The sequence below is a fragment of the Dendrobates tinctorius genome, unplaced genomic scaffold (genome assembly GCF_039654945.1).
Source record: "Dendrobates tinctorius isolate UK_male_01 unplaced genomic scaffold, ASM3965494v1 ptg000223l, whole genome shotgun sequence".
NCBI lineage: Eukaryota > Metazoa > Chordata > Amphibia > Anura > Dendrobatidae > Dendrobates > Dendrobates tinctorius.
Genome location: NW_027361890.1, coordinates 17,465,488 through 17,493,028, shown reverse-complemented (window position 1 = coordinate 17,493,028; position 27,541 = coordinate 17,465,488). Strand labels below are relative to the sequence as shown.

The 27,541-nt window shown below is 45.4% G+C and overlaps 1 protein-coding gene across 1 annotated transcript in view; it reads right to left on the bottom strand.

Annotated features, from left to right (window-relative positions):
- The window catches only part of GGT7 (gamma-glutamyltransferase 7), a 58,266-nt gene that overhangs the window by 17,365 nt on the left and 13,360 nt on the right, over positions 1–27,541 (bottom strand). Inside the window, exons 2-7 of the mRNA XM_073555362.1 lie at positions 26,615–26,841; positions 24,155–24,306; positions 23,074–23,188; positions 21,133–21,200; positions 4,789–4,862; positions 2,569–2,762 (exon numbers count right to left, since the gene is read on the bottom strand). Of these exons, the coding sequence (XP_073411463.1) occupies positions 2,569–2,762; positions 4,789–4,862; positions 21,133–21,200; positions 23,074–23,188; positions 24,155–24,306; positions 26,615–26,841 (830 nt within the window). The remainder of the gene's footprint in view (positions 1–2,568; positions 2,763–4,788; positions 4,863–21,132; positions 21,201–23,073; positions 23,189–24,154; positions 24,307–26,614; positions 26,842–27,541) is intronic.

The window sequence follows — 27,541 nt, the reverse complement described above, 5'->3', positions numbered from 1 at the left end:
TATATGCCAGTCTACATAAGCCTTAGTGACGCAACTGACTACTTTGCTCCAGTGTCTATAGCCAAAACTAAAACTGCTGAATGCAATGGTTTTTAATCTGGAACCAACATCTTGGTTGGTAAAATGTGGACCTTTCAAGGAAGTGTGTCGTCAGAAAAAATACCTCTTGTTTATATCAGGTTTTTAGCGCTATATGTTAATTTTTTTTAATTTTGACATTTTTTTTCATATCAGTTAAAAAATAACTTAATCTTGCAATTTTGGCACGGGCCACAAAGGCTTTTTTAGACTTACCGTATATACGCCGAGATTTTCAGCCCATTTTTTTGGGCTGAAAGTCCCCCTCTCGGCTTATACACGAGTCATATACTGGGGGGGGAATTGGCGGGGGTGTCAGGGGGTGTTCCATGTTCTCGGCGGCCCCTGTTCTTCCTGCTTCAGCGGTCAAGTGGTACTGCTCATTAAACTCATGAATATGCGCATATACATGAGTTTAATGAGCGGTACCACGTGACTGCTGTAGCAGGAAGAGCAGCGCCGAGAACATGGAACAAGCAGGGGGGCTGCACTGCAGAGACAAGCGCCAGGAAGGGGGTGAGTATGAACGGGGGGAGGCATAGTCACCTGTCCCTGCGCGTCGCTCTGCTGTCTTGCATCCTCTGCAGTGACATTCAGGTCAGAGGGCACGATCGCGCCCTCTGCCTGCACAGTCACTGCAGAGCCCGCAACGCTGATGAGCAGGGGGCAGCGACAGAGGTGAGTACACAGTTTGTTTTTTTTTGGTAATGGAGGCAGCAGCAGCAACATGATGGGGCCACTCACTGTGCAGCATAACTGGGGCCACTCACTGTGCAGCATAACTGGGGCCACTCACTGTGCAGCATAACTGGGGCCACTCACTGTGCAGCATAACTGGGGCAACTCACTGTGCAGTATTATCTGGGGCCACTCGCTGTGCGCGCGATCGCGCCCTCTGCCTGCACAGTCACTGCAGAGCCCGCAACGCTGATGAGCAGGGGGCAGCGACGGAGGTGAGTATACAGTTTTGGTTTTTTTTGTAACGGAGGCAGCAGCAACATGATGAGGCCACTCACTGTGCAGCATAACTGGGGCCACTCACTGTGCAGCATTATCTGGGGCCACTCACTGTGCAGCATTATCTGGGGCCACTCACTGTGCAGCATTATCTGGGGCCACTCACTGTGCAGCATTATCTGGGGCCACTCACTGTGCAGCATTATCTGGGGCCACTCACTGTGCAGCATTATCTGGGGCCACTCACTGTGTAGCATTATCTGGGGCCACTCAATGTGCAGCATTATCTGGGGCCACTCACTGTGCAGCATTAACTGGGGCCACTCACTGTGCACCCTAGGCTTATACGCGAGTCAATAAGCTTTAAGTCAATTAGGGGGGTCGGCTTATACACGGGTCAGCTTATACACAAGTGTATACGGTAGACTTCCTGTCTTTTTAAGAAGAGTTTACAGCAGTTTCTTGACATTCAGAGGCAGGATTACAATGCATGAAAACACCTGTATTTAAACTCATAACAAAGGATCCACCAATCATAACAAGTGATCATCTTCCCCGTCTCTTCACAACTTTTTCTGCACACCCTCATTAGATGTTTCAATACAAAAGATAGAGTGAGAGTCTGATTATTGCTGCTAATGTACCTGTTGTTTCCTGAAACTGGAAGTTAGAGTCTCAAAAGAGACGAGTTGGTCAATGTCAAAATGTCAAAATTTCTGATTTTTATTTTTAATAAATATTGTGATATGGAAAAAAATACACTTAACGCAAAAAAAAATGAATAAACAAAATTGGTGATTTTCTGAAGATGCCTTTCTTTTCAGTCCTACTTGTATTACAGCCACAAAACCAGACAAGAACGCCCAATGGTGGAATTTTGGACAGGCGGATAAGTTTGCAAGGATCTTTCCCTAAAATTAGGAACAGACCCACATGTTTAGGGCTATTAAGAACTATGCTAAGTGACCAACCTTTCTCGGCATCTGACATGCCGGATGACTCGATACGATTCAATAGAGATCATGTGAACAGTTACCTAAATGGAAACAAGGCCTAAGACTAAACTGTGGCATAATGAAAAATCTTTACAAGGCAAGATAGGATCCTTAGGTTAAAATGTAGTAGCATCCTAGTCTTTAGATGGTTAGGATGGGGACCTTGACTTGCAAGGGGTGTCCCAAAAGCAAGCTCAGGAATCCTATCCTCACATTTCATCCCATATCTAATCTGATTATAGCATGTAATCAGTTTACAATGCAGAACATTTTACATGAGTTTCCGAGCATAAGAAATGTTAGCGAGTCTGAGTGCTTTAATATTGCTCCACCATTGACACCTTGTTTGCTGGAGCAATTTGTAATGGCTCTCTGATAGAATATGTTGAGTATTTAGAGATTATGATTCCACATTTAGATGAATTGGTCATTCTTAGCATAAAGTGACAAATTAAAACAGGCAGGGGATTAGATGTAAAACAGAGGCGGCATCAATAATCATCGTCTAAAGTAAGCATATCCTCATTTCGGGTCTCACCTCATTCACCATTTCTCGTGTTAAGTTGCTTGAATAGAACACATCTACCCCTCTTCTTGCTACATTGTGAAAAATGGCTGCCAGATCAAGCCTTCTGACAAATGTTCCCATTGTTAGAGGCAGGCCATGTGGGAAGAAAATATCTTGAAAAGTGTTTGAGAGTTCATCTTCCTTCAAGTCACTGATGGCCTTAGCTGTCAAATTGAAATAATCCAATGGTCACTGAGGTTTCAAGAAACTTTGCATAGTACAAACACATTTTGCAATATACAGGGAAGTATGCTTCTCTCTGCTCTTCTGAACCACTTCTTTCCCCCACCACCTCCTAAACTTATATAACTGGTAAGATCTATTTTATTTAAGATATCATTGACTCACTGAAGGATCAGATTGCAACCGCATATTAATGTCTATAGAGAAGGGAGGGAGGGGGAAAAGGTTGAGAATAATGAAAGAACAAAATAGACAAACACAGAGAGATGATGCTGCAGTTTTCTAGCAGTGACATAGGTCTGGATTCACAGTTACACTGATCAGTACTGCTGCATAAAGCTCCTCCACAATTCTAACACTAAACTAAATGGGAGTCTTGTCAAACATTCATATATACTGTCTGCAGAGTTTCCCAATAGCAAGACAACATTTTTTCAATTGACCCTCAGTCGAGATCTGAGATGTCAGCTCTTCTGGCTTGCCTGTTCAAGTAAATATAAAGCAATAATTCTGGAGTGTGTATTTTTAGCACTATAGCCCTCTATTATTCCTCCTAGAAATGTATTAACAAATTGATAAGTGGGTGTTTTCCTTGTCATTGGGGTGTGTCCCTAGGTAATGGTTAGCTGTAAATTTGTACATACATGAATATGAAGAGTAACAAAGAAATGGTGCAAAGCAGAGTTCCAAGAAAAGATGCCCTATTGTTATTGTGGGGGAATACAAGTACTTACCAATACAGAAAAGTCAGCATTGGTAAGTACTATAAACCTTCATCTTCAAAAAAAAATGTCTGCCTTGTCATCAGCCAAACATCATTAGTTTGCATTTGGACTCCCTGATGCTTCCCTCCTGATGGCTCGAATAACAGGGCCTGTTTTAAGATCTTAATGTACCGTTAACTCAGTTTTATGTTTGTTTTTTTTTACATTTTGTATGATTTTACAAGATAAATAATTTTATATCATTACTGGAAGAATTACAAAAAAAATCCATGTAATAAATGGGGGATAATTTTCAAGATAAATGTGCCAAAATTCTGTGAGTCAAAAACTACCTGCAGAGCTACAATTCTATCTACATCACCTACAGTGACCTTACTTATGAGAAAAAAATGAGCAGAAGTCATAAAAAATAAGGAGTTTAAGCCAAGCTGGTTCAACCAGTTCTTCCTGGCACCGAGTGTTGACAAAATCTTGGATTTTCTTTAATCACTATGTATTTAGTTGGTAAAGTAATATCAGTCTGTAAGCGGTCAGTAATATGAAGCTGAGGACATTTTTAAATAGGTAGAATAACAGGTAGTGATTGAGAAAACTAATTATCTGTCTGTCGATCTGCAAGACTCACTACATTCCCTCCATACTTTACTCGTGATCTGCAGAGGGGGGCGCGCGTTAGGTAAAGTGGAGGGGTTTCGCCTGTCTCGACTTTTTGCCGACTGAGAAGGGGGTGAAGATTCTGGTTGTAGCAAGATGCCTCCCTGGTAGTAACAATGCATACTTATGGTGGTCCTATACATTAGACTAAAGTGGTCCGACCAATCAGTAACTGCTCTGTAAAAAAAAATGTTGCAGTGCTGCTTTAATTAGTAGTATGAGATCTTACGAAAACACACGAGACACCAGTCTTAGCCAATGAGGGGGGCTTGGGAGGTCCCACGTAGCATGCAGGTGTTCCACAACCAAAAGTTTAAACCTGATGTTTGCACTTTTGTTAAAAGATAGGTCCTTACCCCAAAAGCGTGTTTCTAATTAGTGTTATTTGATCAAATCATCTACCTGTGGCTGCCTACTGTCTTCCTAAAAAAGGGGCATCCACAAATAGGAGAGGGGTACTCTTTCAGTAAATACATTACTATTAGGGTCCCTTTTGTTACTATTATACATTATACAATGATTGGGTGCTCGAATGTGACAAATATGAATCAGAAGGGGCGACTTATTCATGTCAATCTAGGCTCCAAATAAAGAAATACTTTTTTCTGATACTAATATATCTCCTTACCCAAGTCATGTGTTGTGTTAAATCCTCCACTGGCAACTTCTTCTACCTTCGATATAACATCTAACCAGGGCAGCCTGAGGAAATTAATTGATTAGAATTAAATTAGAATTGAACTTACCATGCATATATAATATTATAGTACATCTGATATTGGAAGGTTAGAAATAGAGATTAAGACTGAGTGATAAAAAGCTGTGCACAGCAGTGCAGACTGATATACACTGCTCACAAATATAAAGGGAACACAAACAACAGAATACAACTCCAAGTAAATCAAGCTTCTGTGAAATCAAACTGTCCATTTAGGAAGCAACACTGATTGACAATCAGTTTCACATGCTGTTGTGCAATTGGAATAGACAGCAGATGGAAATTATTGGCAATTATCAAGACACCCTCAATAAAGGAGTCGTTCTGCAGGTGGGGATGACAGACCACATCTCAGTACCAATGCTTTCTGGCTGATGTTTTGGTCACTTTTGAATGTCGGTTGTGCTTTCACATTCGTGATAGCATGAGACGTACTCTAGAACCCACACAAGTGGCTCAAGTAGTGCAGCTCATCCAGGATGGCACATCAATGCGAGCTGTGGCAAGAAATTTTGCTGTGTCTGTCAGCGCAGTGTCGAGAGGCTGGTGGCGCTACAAGGAGACAGGCCAGTACACCAGGAAACATGGAGGGGGCCGTAGGAGGGCAACAACCCAGAAGCAGGACCACTACCTCAGCCTTTGTGCAAGGAGGAACAGGAGGAGCACTGCCACAACCCTGCAAAATGACCTCCAGCAGGCCACAAATGTGCATGTGTCTGCACAAACGGTTAGAAACCGACTCCATGAGGATGATGAGTGCCCGACGTCCACCGATGGGGGTTGTGCTCACAGCCCAACACCGTGCAGCCCTCCAAAGAAATGCCACCCCACACAATTAATGACCCACTGCCAAACCAGTCATGCTGAAGGATGTTGCAGGCAGCAGATCGCTCTCCACGGCGTCTCCAGACTCTGTCACGTCTGTCACATGTGCTCAGTGTGAACCTGCTTTCATCTGTGAAGACCACATGGCACCAGTTGCGAATTTGCAAAATCCTGGTGTTCTGTGGCAAATGCCAAGTGTCCTGCACGGTGTTCAGCTGTGAGCACAACCCCCATCTGAGGATGTCGGGCCCTCAGACCATCCTCATGAAGAGGTTTCTAACCGTTTGTGCAGACACATGCACATTTATGGCCTGCTGGAGGTCATTTTGCAGGGCTCTGGCAGTGCTCCTCCTGTTCCTCCTTGCACAAAGGTTGAGGTAGCCGTCCTGGACTTTGCTAAAAAACATCTAAAAAAGCCAACACAGTTCTGGAAGAACATTCTTTGGACAGATGAAACCAAGATCAACCTCTACCAGAATGATGGAAAGAGAAAAGTATGGCGAAGGCGTGGTACAGCTCATGATCCAAAGCATACCACATCATCTGAAAAACACGGCGGAGGCAGTGTGATGGCTTGGGCATGCATGGCTGCCAGTGGCACTGGGTCACTAGTGTTTATTGATGATGTGACACAGGACAGAAGCAGCCAAATTAATTCTGAGGTATTCAGAGCCATACTGTGTGCTCAGATCCAGCCAAATGCAGCCAAACTGATTGGTCGTCTTTCATACTACAGATGGACAATGACCCAAAACATAAAGCCAAAGCAACCCAGGAGTTTATTAAAGCAAAGAAGTGGAATATTCTTGAATGGCCAAGTCAGTCACCTGATCTCAACCCAATTGAGCATGCATTTCACTTGTTAAAGACTAAACTTCAGACAGAAAGGCCCACAAACAAACAGCAACTGAAAACCACCCCAGTGAAGGCCTGGCAGAGCATCAAAAAAGAGGAAACACAGCGTCTGGGGATGTCCATGAGTTCAAGACTTCAGGCAGTCATTGCCAACAAAGGGTTTTCAACCAAGTACTAGAAATGAACATTTTATTTACAATTATTTAATCTGTCCAATTACTTGTGGTCCTTTTAAAAACAAGGTGGCACATGTTAAGGAGCTGAAACTCCTAAACCCTTCATCCAATTTTAATGTGGATACCCTCAAATGAAAGCTGAAAGTCTGAACTTCAACTGCATCTGAATTGTTTTGTTTAAAATTCATTGTGGTAATGTCTAGAACCAAAATTAGAAAAATGTTGTCTCTGTCCAAATATATATGGACCTAACTGTATGTGGTAAATACAGATGCTTCTCACAAAATTAGAATATCACCAAAAAGTTAATTTCAGTTCTTCAATATAAAAGTGAAACTCATAGTATATAGAGTCATTACAAACAGAGTGATCTATTTCAAGTGTTTATTTCTGTTAATGTTGATGATTATGGCTTACAGCCAATGAAAACTCAAAAGTCATTATCTCAGTAAATTAGAATAATTAACAAAAAACACCTGCAAAGGCTTCCTAAGTGTTTAAAAAGGTCCCTTAGCCTGTTTCAGTAGGCTCCACAATCATGGGGAAGACTACTGACTTGACAGATGTCCAGAAGGCAGCGACTGACACACTCCACAAGGAGGGTAAGCCACAAAAGGTCATTGCTAAAGAAGCCGGCTGTTGACAGTGTGGTATCTGAGTATATTAATGGAAAGTTAATTGGAAGGAAGAAGTGTGGTAGAAAAAGGTGCACAAGAAACCAGGATAACCGCAGCCTTGAAAGGATTGTTAAGAAAAGGCCATTCAAAAAGTTAGGGGAGATTCACAAGGAGTGGACTGCTGCTGGAGTCATTGCTTCAAGAGCCACCAAACACAGACATATCCAGGACATGGGCTACAACTGTCGCATTCCTTGTGTCAAGCCACCCATGACCAATAGACAACGCCAGAAGCATCTCACCAGGGCCATGGAGAAAAAGAACTGGGCTGTTGCTCAGGGGTCCAAGGTGTTGTTTTCAGATGAAAGTAAATTTTACATTTAATTTGGAAATCAAGGTCCCAGAGTCTGGAGGAAGATTGGAGAGACAGACAATCCAAGTTGTTTGAGATCTAGTGTGAAGTTTCCACAATCAGAGTTGGTTTCGGGAGCCATGTCATCTGCTGGTGTAGATCCACTGTGTTTTATCATGACCAAAGTCAGCGCAGCAGTCTACTCGGAAATTTTAGGGCACGTCATGCTTCCCTCTGCCGGTAAGCTTTTTGGAGATGGAAACTTCATTCTCCAGCACGACTTGGCACCTGTCCACACTATCAAAAGTACTAATACCTGGATAAAAACAACAGTATCACTGTGCTTGATTGGACAGCAAACTCGCCTGACCTTAACCCCATAGAGAATCTATGGGGTACTGTCAAGAGGAAGGTGAGAGACACCAGACCCAACAATGCAGATGAGCTGAATGCTGCTATCAAGGCAACTTGGGCTTCCATAACACCTCAGCAGTGCCACAGGCTGATCGCCTCCATTCCACGCCGCATTGATGCAGTAATTGATGCAAAATAGGGATTTTTGTGTCCTCACCGTAAAATCGTTTTCTCCGAGCCATTCATTGGGAGACACAGAGACCATGGGTGTTATGCTGCTTGCCACTAGGAGGACACTAAGTAAACCAGAAAAAAAGTTAACTCCTCCCCTGCAGTATGCACCCTCTCGCTGGATGAGACTTCTCCAGTTCAGTGAAAAAAGCAGTAGGAGCTTAAACAGTCAACAATAACAATAACTATGTCACAACCTAAGAATGCTACAATGAGCCAGTAGGCTAAACAGGGTGGGTGCTGTGTCTCCCAATGAATAGCTTGGAGAAAAGGATTTTATGGTGAGTACACAAAAATCCCTATTTCTCCTACGCCTCATTGGGGGACACAGAGACCGTGGGACGTCCTAAAGCAGTCCCTGGGTGGGGAGCATACATCTGCTAATAACTCATGTACCACTGAGTCAATGCTGAGGTACTGCTGATTGCAGGATGCGTCTGCCAAGAGCTGCATCCGCAGAGGCCTGAGAATGAATTTGGTAATGTTTGGTAAAAGTATGCAGACTGGACCAAGTCGCAGCCTTGCAGACCTGTTCTGCCAAGGCCTGGTGCCGAATGGCCCAAGAGGCGCCCACTGACCGGGTAGAGTGCGCCTTAATCCCTGCTGGGACAGGTGCGTTCCTGATATGGTAGGATTCCTGAATTGCCAAGCGAATCCACCTGGCTAGCGTTGCTTTTGAAGCGGCTAGACCCTTCCTATGCCCCTCAGGAAGTATGAACAGGACATCTGACTTGTGGAAGGGAACAGTCCGCGAGATGTACCACCTCAGAGCCCTAACCACATCCAGGGTGTGGAGGGCCTTCTCAATGCGATGGACTGGCGCCGGACAAAAGGAAGGCAAAACGATTTCCTCGTTGAGATGGAAAGAGGAGACGACCTTGGGCAGGAAGGATGGGGACGTCCTGAGAACTGCCTTGTCCTGATGAAGATTGAAGAACGGAGAACGGCAGGACAGGGCGGCCAATTCCGAAACTCGTCTAACTGACGTAATTGCCACAAGAAAGACATCCTTTCAGGAGAGGACGGTCAGTGACATGTCCTGCAGCAGTTCGAAAGGAGCCTCTTGTAAGGCCCCGAGAACCAGATTAAGGTCCCATGATTCCAATGGCCTTCTATAAGGAGGCGCTACATGGGAGACTCCCTGAATGAATGTCTTGACCTGAAGTTTGGTGACAATTTTGTGTTGGAAAACAACTGACAAGGCTGAAATTTGGCCCTTAAGCGAGCTAAGCGCGAGTCCTGACTTTAATCCGGATTGAAGGAATCCCAATATGGCCGGAATGGAGAACACCAGAGGGGATCGACCCTGATCCTTGCACCACGAAAAGAAGGCTTTCCAGGTGCGGTGATAGATGCGCATGGACACAGGTTTCGTAGCACTAATCATGGTGGAAATCACGTCTTCCACATGGGCAGCCAGACCACAGACCAGGACGTCACTTGCACTATACTACTCCAGAGGTTATATACCTACTGCTATTAGCGCTGTCTCCACTCCCTATACCAGTGACCCTGGAGGTCTATTCTCTGAAGCCATACAGTGCACAGCTGCCTGCTCTAAATTTGGACGGTTCTGTCCATATATGCTTCCCAGACGCCAGCTTCTTAACACATTCACAGGCTATCCAGACGCTCTACTTTGTCCTCTTTGGCTAGCATTTAAAGGATTTATCTGTTTCAGTAAACAAGATTGTTCTGATGAAGGTCCTATAGTGGACTGAAAACGTTTAACCCTTTCTGTCTGGATGCACGAAATAAAAAGTATCTGAATATTTCACACATTGGGGGGGCGTGGCCTGAGCGGCATGTGAGGAGGACGTGTGCCCGCTGAGCTCCCGCATATTCCTGCTTTATTCAGCCGTTTCGTCCCCACAGCACGGCTAGTATAACCCCTGGAGGCTGCACCGGAGTCGGTGGACACCGCGGGGCACCGGAGATTGCCGCTTCACCCCAGGATATGGGGAAAAGAGGTCAGAGAAGGGTGGCAGGAGAGGCTGGAGCGGGGAGCCAAGATGGCGCCGCCGCCTCAGCGCGCGCTTTGGAGGAGGCCGCAGAAGACAGCGCGGCTAGGAACAGGGCAGTGGCGGCCAGGCTGCAGCGCTTTGCCCGCACGGCTGAGGCAGAACAGGAGTCTCTCCAGGAATCTGATTTGGACCAGGAGACTGTGGCAGAGGACATGAGCCCGGGAATGGGGGAGGAGGAGGAGGCTGCCCATGCCAGAGAGCAGGGGGGGAAGGGAGCTGAGCCTAGTTGGAGTGATCTGGTGGAAAGAAATAAACAACACCTCACAGCCTTGCAATTACAAGTTCCAGATGAGCCCACCAACAAAGATGTAATGCTGGCAGGGGTGCACTGTGGGACTGCGATCTCACATGTCCTGACGCAACTGGGCTTTCTGCAGGAGTCCATGCAGACTGTGCGACATGACCTGCACAGTGTTAGAGACAGAACAAGCCAGCTGGAAAAGCGTATGGGTGCTGTGGAGAATTATGCCTCTGACTCAGGACAGCATTGTACAGAGCTCAAGAAGGATATGGCAGCTGTCTGGGCTAAAACCGATGACCTTGAAAATAGATCCAGACGGAATAATGTTCGTATTGTGGGCATGCCAGAGCGTTGTGAGGGAAAGAATCCTACTGCCTTCATTGAAACATGGCTTAAAGAAACAGTAGGTGAGGACAATCTAACACACCTGTATGCAGTGGAAAGAGCACACAGAGTCCCGACTCGGCCCTCCCTCCCTGGTCATCCACCAAGACCTGTGCTGGCTAAAATCCTTCATTACAGGGACAGATACGCTATCCTTAGATACTCGAGAGAACACCCTGACCTTACAATGGAGGGATCCAGAGTCTCCATTTACCCGGACTTTTCGCCGGAAGTTCAGAAGATGAGAGCGAAGTTCATAGACATCAAGAAGCGTCTGAGAGCCTGCGGCGTCAAGTACTCCATGTTTTTCCCGGCTAAACTGCGTGTTGAGGCCTGGAATAAAAGCCACTTTTTTCTGGACCCCAGGGAAGCCGTGGACTGGTTGGACCTTAACGAGCGACAATTGAGGAAGGAGAGGGAGGAGCAGGAATGTGGCTGATGGTTTCTCGACTTGCTTAGCTGTTATGGAGTCATGAGGTTGGAGTCTGCGGTCCTGATGCAATGGACTGCCTAAGAAGTTATATTTATCTATTCTTTTATTATTCTGTTATATGCTGTTCTTTTTTTAAGAATTTGTGGTCCTTGTGGGGCCTTAATCTGAATATGGATAAGGGACAATGCAAAGTGCTGTGGGGTTGTATCCTGTCAAATGCGGGTAGTGAACAGGAATTGAAGCGCCTGCTGAATGGGGTGGAAGGGTTCGACAGTACCCTTACTTGTTGCACCCTTGGTTCAGCCCAAGGAATTGTTGGAGGGTGTTTTTTGGGGGGAGGGGGGAGGGATTGGGTTCAAAATGTCCTTTGGCATGCTTGTACATTTCAATATTGGCTATGGTACGGCCGGGGGGGAGATGGTAGGCAATATGCTATGGTACGATAATGGCTGATCTTAAGATACTTAGTTGGAATATCAGGGGGTTGAAGTCGCCAGTAAAACGACAGGCCATATTCTCCTTCATAGCGGACCAGAAGCCGGCGGTTGTTTGTTTGCAGGAGACGCATCTCACACAGGAGACGCTGGGAATCCTGGATAAGAGATGGGTACAGGCGGGCTTTCACTCTACTCATTCCCAATACTCTAGGGGGGTTAGTGTATTGATTCACTCCAGGACTCAATTTAAGTGCCACCGAGTGGTGGTGGACACAGAGGGGCAATTCGTCCTTTTATCTTGTACAATCTTTTCCATCCCACTGGTTTTGACGTCTATATATGTACCTCCGCCTTATAGCAGTAGAGTTATCTATAAAGTTCTGGCCATTCTGAGAGATTTTCCGGGGGTTCCGCATTTGGTGGTGGGAGATTTTAATTATATTCTGGATTCACACTGGGACAGGGGTAGCCATGAACCTCTGAGGCTGGGAGGTAATCTTACGCCATTTGGGGTTCTCGTGCGGGATATAGCTTTGACCGACTTGTGGAGATGCCGTAACCCTGGCGTCCGTCAATTCTCGTGCTTCTCCTCTACTCACTCTTCCCTGTCTCGCATTGATCTGGCCCTGGGTGATGATCTTATGCTGGGTAAAACTTTAGAGGTTAAATATTTGGCGCGAACGGTATCTGATCACTCGCCTGTTTCAGTCATGCTTAGGGGGGGTGGGAACGGGAGGAATGATAGACCTCTCTGGCGTCTTAACCCGTTTTGGCTGCAGCTAATCGATAAGAATGGCGGCTTTATCCCTGAGTTGCAGGAATATCTTAATCTTAATAGAGGCTCGGCTTCTGTTGGGATCGTCTGGGAGGCCTTAAAGGCATACTTAAGGGGAATGTTCATACGAGAGATTTCTAAAATAAAGACAGCCTCCAGGGCAAAATCACAACTTACATTTAGGGAACTGGAGGATGCGGAAAGGGCCCTTGCAACGCAGAGCACACCTGCCACTCGGAAGCGACTGGGGGAGGCGCAGTCAAAGGTGACCAAACAGACATTAGAGGCGGCGGCGCAAAAACGGCTGTTTCAATCTACTCAGTATTTTGAGAGTGCGGAAAGTGTGGGGCATTTGCTTTCTGTCGTGACATCGGCACAGAGAGGGTCGGCGGTTATAGCGGGTCTTCAAGATGTGAATGGGCGACTGCTCACTGACGCACCGGGGATTTTAAAAATTCTAGAGATATTTTATGCTGACTTGTATTCCTCACATGCTAGGGCCCCGACAGAGGATGTTGTTTCCTTTTTGGAGGCTGCCAATCTCCCAAGGTTGACTCCTGAGGACAGACGCTCTTTAGATAGACCTCTAGGTCTGGACGAGTTGGAGGAGGCTCTGGGAGCCATGTCCAATGGTAAGGCTCCTGGGGTAGATGGGTTGCCAGCTGAGGTATACAAGCGGTATAGGACGGTGTTGCTCCCTGCTCTATTGACAGTGTTTAATGATAGTCTGGAACGGGGTGTTCTCCCACCGTCTATGCGAGAAGCTGTCATTGCCGTGCTGTTGAAAAAGGATAAAGACCCAACTCTGCCTGCGTCGTATAGGCCCATCTCCCTGTTGACGCTAGACATTAAACTTTTAGCGAAGGTCCTGGCCATTCGACTCTCAAAGGTAGTAGCTGTGTTAATACACCCTGACCAGACGGGGTTTATGCCCAACAAATCGACGGCTATGAATATTAGGAGATTATATCTGAATATGCAGGTGAGGCCTGATAATGCCGGGAAGAGGGTGGTTCTGTCCCTAGATGCCGCTAAGGCATTTGATAGTGTGGAGTGGGACTATTTATGGGCGACGCTTTACTGTATGGGCTTTGGCCCGGGCTTTATTGGCTGGATCAAGCTCTTGTACTCGGAGCCAAGTGCTCGGCTGAGGGCTAATGGTCAGTTGTCTGACCCTTTTTCACTTCATAGAGGAACAAGGCAGGGATGCCCTTTATCCCCGCTGCTGTTTGCTCTTGCGGTGGAGCCGTTGGCCTCGAGGATAAGATCGGATGCTGGCATAGAGGGATTCCGGTATGGGGAGCATGAGGAGAAGGTAGCATTATATGCGGACGACCTGTTATTATTTTTAGCGGACGCGGACAGATCATTACAAAACACGATGACACTTCTTGGGGCGTTTGGGGAGGTTTCGGGTCTGGTTATTAACTGGGAGAAGTCTGCGCTCCTCCCACTGGACTCAAGCTCCTGCGATGTGGTAGGTGTGCCGGTTGCAACGTCCCTTCAATATTTGGGCATAAAAATATCCAATAAGCTGACAGATTATGAGAGTCTAAATCTTGTCCCGTTGTTGGACAGGATCAAACAGAAGGTTAAGGCCTGGGCAAAGTTACACCTCTCTGTAGTGGGAAGAGTGAATCTGTTGAAGATGGTAGTTATGCCGCAACTCTTATATGTCCTTCATAATTCCCCTGTCTGGCTTCCTCAGAACAGGTTTCATAAAATTAATATGATTTTTAGAGAGCTCGTTTGGCTGAAACAAGGCGCGAGAATTAAACTTGAACACTTGCAAAAACCTAAGGATGAGGGGGGACTTGCGTTGCCCAACCCATGGCTTTATTTTTTGTCTTCCCAGTGCCAGCATGTGGCAGGAGGGATGGAGGGCGAGTTGGCGGATTTGGTGGGAGGTCAGAAGATCCTTCAATTTTTAGTGGGACGGGGATCACTGGTGTCGAGTCTGGAGTCGGGTAGATTTCGATCTCTTGCATCCAGGTTTCCTACGGTGCTTCTAATGGTGAGAGTATGGGATAAGCTGAGGCAGCTGAGAGGAATACGCGGTCTTACAAAGTACTCCCCCATATGGGACAATCAGCATTTGCCATGTATGAAAACGCTCAGAGGCTTTGCTCACTGGAGGCGGATTGGCATATGGTGGGTGTCGCAGCTGGTGGAGGGAGGGGTTTTTAAAACTTTCGAGCAACTGGGACGGGAATTTCCCCTCCAACGCTCTATGTTTTATCAATATTTGCAGCTGCGTCACGCGTATATGGTGCAGAGCAAAAAAGTTGACCTAACCATACACCATGACGTCCTTATTCATAGGCTCGGTATGCAAGGGTCCACCAGAGGACTGATTTCAATGGTGTATGGTGGCTTACTTGGACAGGTCCTGTCAAGGCATCCTATTGGCGCACTGATAAAGTGGGAACAACAGCTGGGTACGATATCAATGGAGCAGTGGGACTCGATTCTACAGATGATTCCCAGATTGTCTCTTAGTGAGCCTGGCCGCCTGTCTCAGCTATATGTCCTCTATAGGACATACAGGTCTCCCGAATGGTTGTTTAATAGAGGGTTGCGGTCGGATTCAAGGTGCCCCAAGTGCACAACAGATAATGCGGACATTTTACACATGATGTGGACATGTTCTTGCCTGCAGATATTTTGGATCGTGGTCCTTGGCCTTATACACTTGGTCACGGGACAGGATATTCCCAGGGACCCCATGATTTGTGTTCTGGGTTATGTTGATGAGGTGGGAGGGGATCAATATCTTAAAATTGCTGTGGCCAGAATGCTATTTGTGGCCCGAAAGCTGATAGCTTATCACTGGATTTCTGACAAAATCCCCTCAAGAAAAGAATATATTAATAGGTTGAACCAAATATTATATAGGGAAAAGTCTGTGTATCTTAGGAGAGGTGTGCCGCATATTTTTGGGAAAATATGGGAGGGATGGTTGAAGATTCCCAGCCTGGCAGCCTCGAATCTTCTGGATTAGTGGGTGGGCTTTGGAGGTGGTCTCCTGTCGGTTGTTTCTTGCCTTTTCTCAAGTGATTTGGCTGTGAGATACAATTGGGTTTATTCGCTATGTACCAGTCCATGCCATCGGACAAGGGGAGGGGGGTGTTATGGGGGAAGGGAATGTTTGATAACATGTTGTAAGTTGTACATGCCTGTCATTTCCAAAACTTTTAATAAAAACTATCTGATTAAAAAAAGAATATTTCACACATTGAGTGCCAAGATTTTTGTCATTTTGATTTGATGGGTGGGACACCCGACTTGAGCACCGATAACCGAGCTATTCCTGAGTGCCTTGCTCTCTCTACAAGAATGGTGGAAATCACATCGTGAGAGAACCCAGCCTGTGCTAAAATCCAGGATTCAACGGCCACGCCAGGGCCCTGGAGTTCTAGTAGCTCCATGCGATCTGGAAGTCGCCAGGGGACGTCGGCGACTAGTTGTATTAGTTCTGCATACCATGCTCGGCGCGGCCAATCTGGCGCGACTAGGATCACTGGTACTCCCTCCGCTCTGATCTTCTTGATGACCCTCGGAAGCAAGGGAAGAGGGGGGAAGATGTACGGGAGCCGGAACCGATGCCATGGCAGAACTAGGGCGTCCGCTCCGATGGAGCATGGATCGCGCGATCGGGCAATGAACCGAGAAACCTTGTTGTTTAGTCTTGAGGCCATGAGATCCACATCCGGAATCCCCCAACGACTGCAAATCTGCTGAAAGACTTCCGGATGAAGAGACCACTCTCCCGAGGCAATGCCTTGGCGACTGAGAAAATCTGACGCCCAATTTTCTACGCCCGGGATGTGGATTACTGAGATGGGCGAATGGTTGGTCTCGGCCCAATGGAGGATGTGACTCACTTCGTGCATGGCCATCCTGCTCCGGGTACCTCCCTGGCGGTTGATATACGCTACAGCCGTGGCGTTGTCGGATTGGATCCTGATGGGGTGACCCGCGAGGAGATGGTGGAAACTCCGTAGAGCTAATCTGATTGCTCGTATCTCCAAAATGTTGATGGGGAGACGTGACTCTCGGGTTGACCAACGACCCTGTGCCGTGTGTTGACGAAAGACCGCACCCCAGCCGAGAAGGCTTGCGTCGGTGGTTACTATCAACCATCTTACTGGGAGAAAAGACCTCCCTTGATTCAGGGAGGACCTCAGTGTCCACCACCTGAGGGCTTGCCTGACCCGCAGGGACAGAAGGATCCGGCGGTCCAGGGAGAGCGGGTTCTTGTCCCAAGCTAGCAGCAATGCATGTTGTAAGGGACGGAGTTGGAACTGTGCAAATGGAACTGCTTCCATCGCAGCCACCATCTTTCTGAGAACTCTCATGCTGAAACGAATGGAGTCAGAAACTGGTCGGGAAAGAGTCCGCGCTGCCTGTTGTAAGGCTTGGGTCTTTTCTGGAGGGAGAAAGACCAACCCGCGGGAAGTGTCCAAGATCATTCCTAAAAAGGAAATCCGCTGAGCCGGTGTTGGGAAAGACTTTTCGAAGTTTATCTTCCACCCCAGGCGAGAAAGTGTATTTATTGTTATACTGTATCCACGGATTCCTCGCAGGCTGGAAGGGACGGACCCTTGATGAGCAGGTCGTCCAGATACAGAAACACCACTACTTCCAGAGAGTGGAGAATGGCCATGACAGCCGCCATGACCTTGGTAAAGACCCTGGGGGCGGTGGCGAGTCCGAAGGGCAAGGCAACGAACTGGAAGTGTTCCTCGTGAACTGCAAAACGGAGGAACTGCTAGTGAGACGGCAGATCGGAATCTGAAGGTAAGCGTCCTTGATGTCGATGGATGCTAGGAACTCTCCTTTTCCATGGAAGCGACAACTGATCGGAGAGATTCCATTCGGAATCGCCGTACCTTGACAAACTGATTTAACAGTTTGAGATCCAGAATGGGTCGCATTGTCCCGTCCTTTTTTGGGACCACAAAAAGGTTGGAATAAAATCCCGTGAACCTTTCGTGATGAGGGCCCGGAATGATGACTCCGTCCCTTAGCAGAGCCTGAAGAGACCGAAGGAAGGCTCTTGTCTTTCCCTTGGGGGAGAGGAAGGAAAAAGCGAGTGGGAGGGGGAGAGGAAAACTCTATCTTGTATCCGGGAGACACCAGCTCCTTGACCCACTTGTCGTGGATGACCGCGAGCCAGGTGTGGCTGAAGGAAACCTACTCTGTTGGTGTCCGCCGGATACCGCAACGAGTCATTGGGTAGCTCTATGAGCTCTGGCTCCCCTAGATCCAGAAGCCCTAGGCCTGGGTTTCCAAGAGCGGTTAGGTCTGTATGAGAAATGGGAGCCTTTGTCTTCGCGCGGGGATGGACCTGATCCGGAAGAGAAGGTAGAGGAGGACCAACTGGAATTGTTTCGAAAAGATCGAAAGCGCGTTAGCTGTTGGTTGCAAAACGGCCGAACAGCCTTTTGTTGAGGAAGGAATTTACTTTTTCCCCCGGTAGCATCAGAAATGTGCTGATCCAGTTTCTCTCCAAAAAGATGACCCATTTGAAAAGGGAGAGAAGTCAACGATCTTTTAGATGTGGCATCCGCCCGCCAGTCGCGGAGCCATAGGGCTCTTCTAATGGAGATCGAATTAGCGGCAGTTTGAGCAGCGCAATTGGCGGCATCAAAAGAGGCGTCCACTACAAAGTCCGCAGCGTGAATTATCTGCCTGGTGACCGTGGTTGCCTCCGAAGGAACATTGGTGCCCTGGAAGGAAGTAACCAAGACTTCTGACCAAGCGGCCATTGCCATAGTGACCAAAATTGCCGCGAAAGATGGAAAAAGCGCTGCTCCTGAAACTTCAAAAACTGAACGGGCAAGGTAGTCAATCTGACAATCGGAGGGGCTTCTGATTGAGGAACCCTCAGAAACGGATAAGAGCGTTTTCGAAGCAAGACGCGATACAGGAGGGTCCACCGGAGGAGACTGTAACCAATCCTTCATTATGTCTGGATCCAAAGGGTATTTAGCCTGAGTAGACTTTTGTCCTGTGAACCGCTTATGCGGATGATCCCTATGTTTCTGGACAATTTCCTTAAAATCCGGATGGCTGGTAAATAACCTGCGCACACGCTTGGTTTTCTTAAGTGAGATAGGATGTGCTGGAGCGGGAACATTATCCTCATCCAACTTCAGAATCCTGTTGACAGATTCTATAACAGAATCAAGCGACTCTTGATCAGTTGGGCGATTCTGAGGGACTGACGTGTCAGATTCGAATTCAGAGTCGTGCTCGCTGAGAACTCCAGGGGAGGGAGAGCGAGAGACAGGAGTCGCAGAAGCTGACGCGCGACCGAGACTAGGGGACGCGTCATGGAGACCTGACCATCCCTTGAACCATTACGGCCCCTGCTGGTGGACAGTTCCCGGCCAATGCTAGAGCCTTCCTCAGGGCATTAGGACGCTTCCTGGCTTAAAGAGTCCTCCCGGAGGGAGAATATAGCCTGGGTCAGAGACTCCCCGACCGTGACAGGGACGCAGCCCACTCAGGGGTACTAAACGCAGGAGGCCCGTCAGCAGCGGCGGCGAGGAGCAATTGAGCGCAGGTCGAGGCGCAGGCTGGGTCGCAGTCCGTGCAAAACGGATTAGTCTGTGCACTGGGTAAGGCAGACTTGCAAGTGGTACACACGGCAAAAAATGCAGTGTGCTTTTTTGCAGCCCATTTAGCCTCCTTAGATTGAGACATAGTGCTCCTGTGCCAGGAAGGGGTTAAGCTTTAATCTGAGGGCAAACGTAGCTTACCCGGTCCTGTGCTGTGTCCCCCGGGAGGAATAGCGGTGGCCCTGTGGTGTCACCTGGTATCCGGCATAATGCTCGACTCACAGCTCGTGTCCAGAGCAGGCTGAGGTAAAAAGACATGGCCCCCGAGATTAGAATTGCGCGTCTCGTAAGGGATGAGATGCGCCAATATGAGGGGGCGGCGATAATAGCGCGGGCGGAGTTATTCAAATTCCGGCCTAGTAGGCCGGGGGCTAAATTTTTGGTAGGCGCCGGGCGGGGGGGGGGGGGGCGGTGCACTGCCACTGACGCTAAGTCAGTGCTTCTTCCGGGGGCCAGGACCCGACCCCATACCTCAACTCCAGTGCTCAGTGCTGTCCGGGCCATCCATGCAGGCTCTCATCCTCCTGGGCTGATGCAGCAGAGCTGGAGGAGTTCTTAAAGGGGCATGCTCAATCGATCCTCCCTATGGTAGGGGGATGGAGAGCTATGGGGCTGATTCAGGGCCTCCAGAAGCGCTGTCCAGTCTTTTCCATTTCGTGCGCCTGCCCTCATATCCGTGGATTACCGGAACCGGTCGTAAGGATCATCGCCATTATTGCTAGAGGAATCAGCCCCAGTCGTCGCAGGAAAGTGTACGGGGAGGTATATTCTGCGTGCTTGCCTGTTGGTTCGGGGGAGAACGGGCCGTAGAAAGGAACCGTCGCCCCCTTCACTCCGTTAATTAAAAAATAAAAATTTACAGAAAATTCAAAAATAAAATAAAAATGGTGGGGTCTGAAGGCAGACCCAAGTGCCTGCTACAGACACTAAGCATGAACTGGAGAATCTCATCCAGCGAGAGGGTGTAAACTGCAGGGGAGGAGCTAACTTTTTTCTGGTTTACTTAGTGTCCTCCTAGTGGCCAGCAGCATAACACCCACTGTCACTGTATCCCCCAATGAGGCGTAGGAGAAAGGAGCCGTGACCAAGTATTGAGTGCATTTACTGAACATACATTTCAGTAGGCCAACATTTCGGATTTTAAAATCATTTTTCAAGCTGGTGTTATAAAGTATTCTAATGTACTGAGATAATGACATTTGGGTTTTCATTGGCTGTAAGCCATAATCATCAACATTAACAGAAATAAACATATGAGTTTCACTTTTTGTATTGAAGAACTGAAATTAACTTTTTAATGATATTCTAATTTTGTGAGAAACACAGATAGATAGATATGGGATAGATAGATTAACAAGTGGGTAGTCAGAACACGGTACAAAGGTCAGCAGCAGAAGAAAAACTTACAGTATAGAGATTAGGCGAACACACACCAGCGAGCACAAGCTTAGAACAAGCTATGACTGGCAATACAGTAATCTGGGCCAGACAGCTCACCTAAATAGCAGGGCAATTACCAAGAACAGGGAGCACCTGTTGAAATCTCTGCACCTACCAGTCTCAGATAGGTCCACCGAGCTGTCAATCAACTGACAGCTCAGCACGCCCCAGCACAGGATAGGATGACAGAGCTGTCCATCATAGAGTCCCAGACACTCTGAGCCGAGGAATCGTTACAGATAGATAGATAGATAGATAGATAGATAGATAGATATGGGATAGATAGATAGATAGATAGATAGATAGATTGATAGATAGATAGATATGGGATAGATAGATAGATAGATAGATAGATAGATAGATAGATAGATATGGGATAGATAGAGGATAGATAGATAGATAGATAGATAGATAGATAGATAGATATGGGATAGATAGATATGGGATAGATAGATAGATATCTAGACCATACATGTGTACTTACTTTCCATACATATTGTGGGCTTTGGCCAATCCTTTCAACATGCCAGGAACACCAACCAGAATACCCGGCTAATACATGAAGAGAGAGGTGACACATGAGTAGACAGACATAGTCATTTATGCATTAGTTCTTATAAGTAAAATTGTACAGATATGCATTTACCTGCAGACATACAGTATTGTGCAAATGTTTTAGGCAGGTGTGGAAAAAATACTACAAAGTAACAATACCTTAAAAATAAGTGTTAATAGTTTACTTTTATCAATTAATAAAATGCAAAGTAAATGGGAAAAAAAAGATAAATCTAAATCAAATAATTGCAGTGATCTCTTTGCATTGGCATGGATTTTTCTAGATACACTTGCACACAATTTTTGTAGGAACTTGGCAAGGAAGTTGTTCCAAATAACTTGGAGAACTAACTACAGATCTTCTGTGGATATAGACTTGTGCAAATCCTTCTGTCTCTTTGTGTCACTCCCGACAGACTCTATGATGTTGAGATCAGGGTTCTGTGGGGGCCATATCATCATTTCCAGGACTCCCTGTTGTTCATTTGCTGACTGATTAATTTGGAGCCAATGAGACGCCTTCCCAATAGTATTACATGATGGCTCAGTATCTGCCCGTAATTCTCGGCATACAAACAAGACCAAAGTGACTCAATTATTGACAAAAAACATAGGAACAGGAGTGCAGAAAATGGCAGCAGGTCGTCTAGACTAATAAGTCAAATTGTGAAATATTTGTCTATAACAGAAGGCAGTTAGTTTGTGGAAAGGTTGGAGAGAGTGGTATAATAATGAGTGTCTGCAGGCAACAGTGAAGCATGGTGGAGGCTCACTGCAGGTTTGAAGATGTATTTCAGAAAATGCAGTTGGGGATTTAGTCAGGATTAGTGGTGTCCTCAATGCTGAGAAATAGAGGCAGATACTTATCCTTCATTCAATACCATCAGGGAAGCATCTGATTGACACCAAATATATTCTGCAGCAGAACAACGACACAAAACATACAGTCAGTATAATTAAGAACTCGCTTCAGTGTAAAAAAGAACAAGGACACCTGGAAGTGATGATATGACCCCCACAAAATCCTGATGTCGACATCCTCATGTCTGTCCTGGATTACCTGAAGAGACAGAAGGATTTGTAGAAGTCTGAATCCACTGAAGATCTAGGGTTCGTTGTACAAAATATTTGGAACCACCTAAGTTTCTACAAAAGCTGTATGCAAGTGTACCTAGAAGAATTGATGCTGTGATGCTGCTTTGAAGGCAAAGGATAATTACACCAAATACTGACTTGATTAAGATTTCTCTTTTGTTCATTCACCTTACGGTTTAATTGATAAATATGAACTACAAACACTTCTATTTTTTAATACATTCCTACTTTGTAGCCTTTTTTTTTTCCACACCTGCAAAAAAAGTTTTGCCCACTACTTTAGACTGCCAATTGGCATTGGACTGCTGTTGACAGATCCTGTAATTTAAGGCCCCTTTACACCGGCCAATCGTAATTCAGAAGAATTCTTATTCCCATGCATTGACGGGTGCAAGCATACTCGGTCGTCAGCTAATTGATTCAATTATACAGGCCCTAAAATTGATTGTTGTCGGAAGCACATCTCTGTGTAAACAGGGGATGTGCTGCCGACAATATGCTATCTGTATGGGTGCCGCGCTTGATCCTCAAGCCTTGGCCCATGTAAACGGAGCTTTAGCGAGCACCAACGGACTAGTTATTTGCTTGTCATGGGCATAAACATTACTACATTACACTATGTTGATTCACCCACGCTGGAATTTTTGGTTATTTGCTATTTTGTTTTCCTCCCCTGGAATAAGCGGTACCAGATGGAAGCGTCAGTTAGGTCTCAGCCCTCATCTTTCTGATAGGCTGATAATTATGGAGTATGGTAGAAGCGTTTGTATCTTACCTTGTGTTTCCAATACTGCAAAAAATCATTATGTATTCCAGATGGTGCTGTCTCCCGAAAATCAATGACGTCTGTGATGTTGTTTCTTATGTCATGGACCAGCATCACACCACCTCTGATAAAAAAAAGAAAATAACATAGACAAGCACTGACTATCTAATAATATCTTCTATAAAATATGGTGCAGTGATGATACATACTTTTCCAAACAAGTTGTTATTAATTCCACACAAAAGATGAAAACTGGAGACTAAATATTTCAACATTTCACATTTTTTTTAGCACTAGGTGGTGCTGTTTTATTGATTTCCTAACATCAGGGTATATACCTGCAGTAATGCATAGTGGCAGAGTAACTTTGATACACTCAGTCTTTATGAGAACCTATCATCCAACTATCTTAATAGTGTTTATTTAGTGAAATTCCTAAATCTTCTAGAAATGTCTATTGTGGGAAAGAAAGATCCTGATGTAAGGTAACAACCCGAAAAAGAGAGAAAGCTATTGGCAGAATGACAGAGGTTTGAATATTCATTTTTCTGTCCACATTTCTCATCGTGAGCCAAGCAAACAAGACTCATTATTAGGCAGGGTCACACTTGCGAGTGTGATTCGAGAAACTCACGAGAGCCTCTCGCCTTAATACCAGACACTGTCGCTGGCACTCGGGACCGGAGTGTGTGGCTGCATGTATTTCTATGCAGCAGCAAACTCCGGTCCCGAGTGCCGGGGCAGTGCTGGGTATTGAGGCGAGAGGCTCTCGTGAGTTTCTCGAATCACACTCGCAAGTGTAATCCTGGCCTTAGTCTCTGGCCTCCTCTCTTCAAGGGATTGTCAAGGATTAAGAAAAGGGTCTAGGTCGGCTTTTTTTTCTAGAACTGCACCATTCTTGTCTTTCAATTGTTTCTGGCATTCAAGTGCCACACTAATCAATGGACATGGGTGGTACTGTTTCTAAAGAAAAAGTTTTTTTTTGTTTTTTTTTTAATCCCGGACAATTCCTTTAAGTTTACCATGGAAAGGAAACCTTTATTTATAATAAAAGACCACAAATAAAAGGTAATTACTCATTGACACTTACCCTCCAATGCCTGATGTATGCGGATTAACAATCCCAAGACACAGGGCGGTAGCAATGGCAGCATCCACAGAGCTTCCCCTTTTCTCCAACACGTCAATACCCAAAGCTGTACAATGCGAAGCATCACTCACTACTGCCCCTTGGTGGAAGATCTAGAGGGGACAAATATCAAGTTATACATTCGTTTTTCATTACTTAAATTAAAGCAACTACACACCCTGACAACAATGAAAAGTGAATTTTTCATGTATAGTCACTCTTCCTCGTGTACACCATTTATCTCCTGCTGCTTCCTCCTCTGAAATTGGTGATTTGGTCCTCCTGCATACAAGATAGCCACCGTATTGACATATGGAGCAGTGGTTGGTCTAAACCAGGCCTCCACAACACAGGAAAGTCATGATTCAGGCCTACCATTGCGTTCTCCATGCCACTGAAACAGCCATCTTGGACGCAGGAGGACTATGACATTGGTCTCAGTGGAGGGCTCAAACAGAAGACACCAGGTAGGGTGGCTATGTATTTGAAAATGGATAGTTTCTTTTCAGTGCCACGGAGGGGGATCACTTTAAGTATATGTATTCAGGCACATTTTTGTCTGTGGGGTCAAAAATTTAAGGGATTAAAAAACATTATACCTGAACAGGTTTGGACTGGCTCATACCCTCTACTTACCCCTGACCATTAGCAGGAGTTGGCCCAATACACATGATTCACTATGTACAGACAAAAGCAACTTTTCATCAACTTTTCATCCAGAAAACTACCTAATGTGTTATTATATAGAAGCATATGTAAATTTGTTAAAGAGGGTAATGTAATATTGGAATATAGCTGAAAAGTGAGGCCCCAAAGTCAATATTACTGGTGGGCTCCTGCCACCCCAGTTCAACACTACATAAATATGCCTAAAATGGCAAGTTATACAACTTATTAATTAAAAATGGCAAATTATATAGCCAACAAATATAGTTCAGTATTCAACCACGGTCCATTTGTAGATATCCGCTCCAGTTGCGGATCCCAAGAGGTCTAGGTGTGACTTGTCTGTGAATGGGCTGGCTGGCTGGTTTACTTCAGTAGCTCAGCCAGTCCCCATTTCTGTATATGCATGGACTGAGACAGAGTGGAGGCTGGCTATGCTGTTGGAGTGAGTCAGCCAGTCCCCTTCGTACATAGCACTGATGAGGTTTCCTATGTCAAACACAAGCCAAAAGTGGAACTCCCAGGACTGGAAGTGATCTCCACAGATTGGAGCACATTTGATAATTGAGCTGCTTTAGTAAGGTGTAAAATTTGCTATATTTAAAGTTTAACCATTAATTTAATTTTTATTTCATAAGTCAATAGTACACATCAAAATAAGCAACGTTGCAATAAATCTTGTATATCAATATATTCTGTAAAAACAAAAACTGTCTTTGTGGCTTATGACAACTGATGACAGTGGTGCTTTTACGTTACCATAACTGTTAAAAAAAAACCTAAGCTCTGATTGGTTGCTAGAGGCAACAAGACTCAGTCTTAATAAATGAGGCCAATGTATCATGAGACTCCTGATGGCGGTGATGGCTTAATGGAGGGAGGAACATAGGTGACATAATATTGTCAAACCTGAAATGGTCATTTTATTTCTGTTTCCATAATTTGGAAAACCACAGATGACAAAGAGGTGTGTACCAATGACAAATATCTAATAGCTGTATGATAGATTCATAAATATAATCTCATAATATATAACGAGAGTCATACAATTTTCCAATATATATTCTTTGAAAATTCCTCATATTTTAAAGAATGTAAAGTGATTTTCTTTGAGTCATTTAATAGGAACCATCTGTCCTGGTTGTGTGAGGACACACAGCTACCCAGCTCAGTACAAGACACAACTCTGATAAGTGTACTGTAGTGAGTCAGGTGTCCATCACATAACCAGCACAGGGATTTTATCCACTAGAAGTAAACTATTAGGCTATGTTCTCATGTTGCGTTTTTGCTGCTTTTTTATGCAATTTAAAAGCTGCTTTTTACAGTACCAGCAAAAGTTGTGGGATTTCAGAAATCTCATGCACACACTTCCTTTATTTTTCCTGACTGAGCATTTTTGCAGCATTTTTCACCCCTATAAAGGAATAAGTAAGTGCAAAAAAACGCATCAAGAAAAGCAACAAAATCTGCGCTTTTACTGTACTGTCAAGAGATCGGGTTTTGGCTGCAGAAAAAAGCAACATGTGAATATAGCCTAAAGATTTGAATGATAGAATGCAGAGATTTTGGAAATTGCATCACAACCAGGGAATTGATCCATGTTCACTTATGCAACAGATAACTTTAAGAATTGAAATCTTGAAAGAGTGAAAATATACTAATATACAGCAAAAAAATATTATATTAAAGAATATAAAAGCTAGGAAAAGAAAAACTCTGATTTCTAAATAACACTTCCATCTTCTCTCTTACCTGAGGATCCCCAAAATATATCTGCATTATAAGTGCTATTGTGACACCCAGAGCAAACGTAATGCAGGCAGTGATGATGACAGTAAGACCATCCTGTCGACAGCTGCAGTCTGAGCTGAAAGGGTCCTTGACGGTCTCTCGAAGTGGGGAGGCGTCTTGGCTTCCCATTTCTGACGATGAAGATGGTAGTCGCTGCAGACGAGCCGACTTAAGGAATGCGTCTGGATCTGCAAAAATAAGTGCACATCAAAAATTCCCCAAAAATCCACAAAAACTCATCATCACTAATGTATGACTTATTTTCTATAAATTTCAATGTTACCCAAAGGCAATAAGATGGGTGTAAATGATAATCTGGAGTTCTTTACCCGGGGTCTAAGATTTAGACGATGTGAAGTTCTGGATACAAAGCCGGTGATAGTGGCGATGTGGTTTTCTGAGTCTTACGATGATGAGTTTGAAAATTCAGAGCTCAACGTTAAAGCACAATGTCGGTGACGGGATGAAGTTCTGTCCTCCAGGATAGTAGAGAGGATGATATGGGCTTCCCCCTACCAGGCTCATGTAGAATTAATAATATGGAGTGTGGCGTTCCAAGGTCATGCTATTCATCATATGGATGATTGTATTGTTGATGTGGAGTTTTCTGATGAAAGACTATCTTAGTGACGATCGTGAGTCCTGCATCCCCAATACTGTTATGGTGACTTAGATGTCAGAAAACCAGGGTAAAGATATTCAAGACGTAGAGTTTGTGTCCAAGGACAATGGTAATTTTGAGGTTCAGCCACAAACTCTTCTAGATACTTAAATAAACTAGAAAAATGTGACAAAAGTCCACCTAATGAGGATCCCGGTCCGACTATAACATTCAGTAGATGCTTCCCTTCCTACAAGCCTTCTGTGGAAAATTAGAAACACAGACTG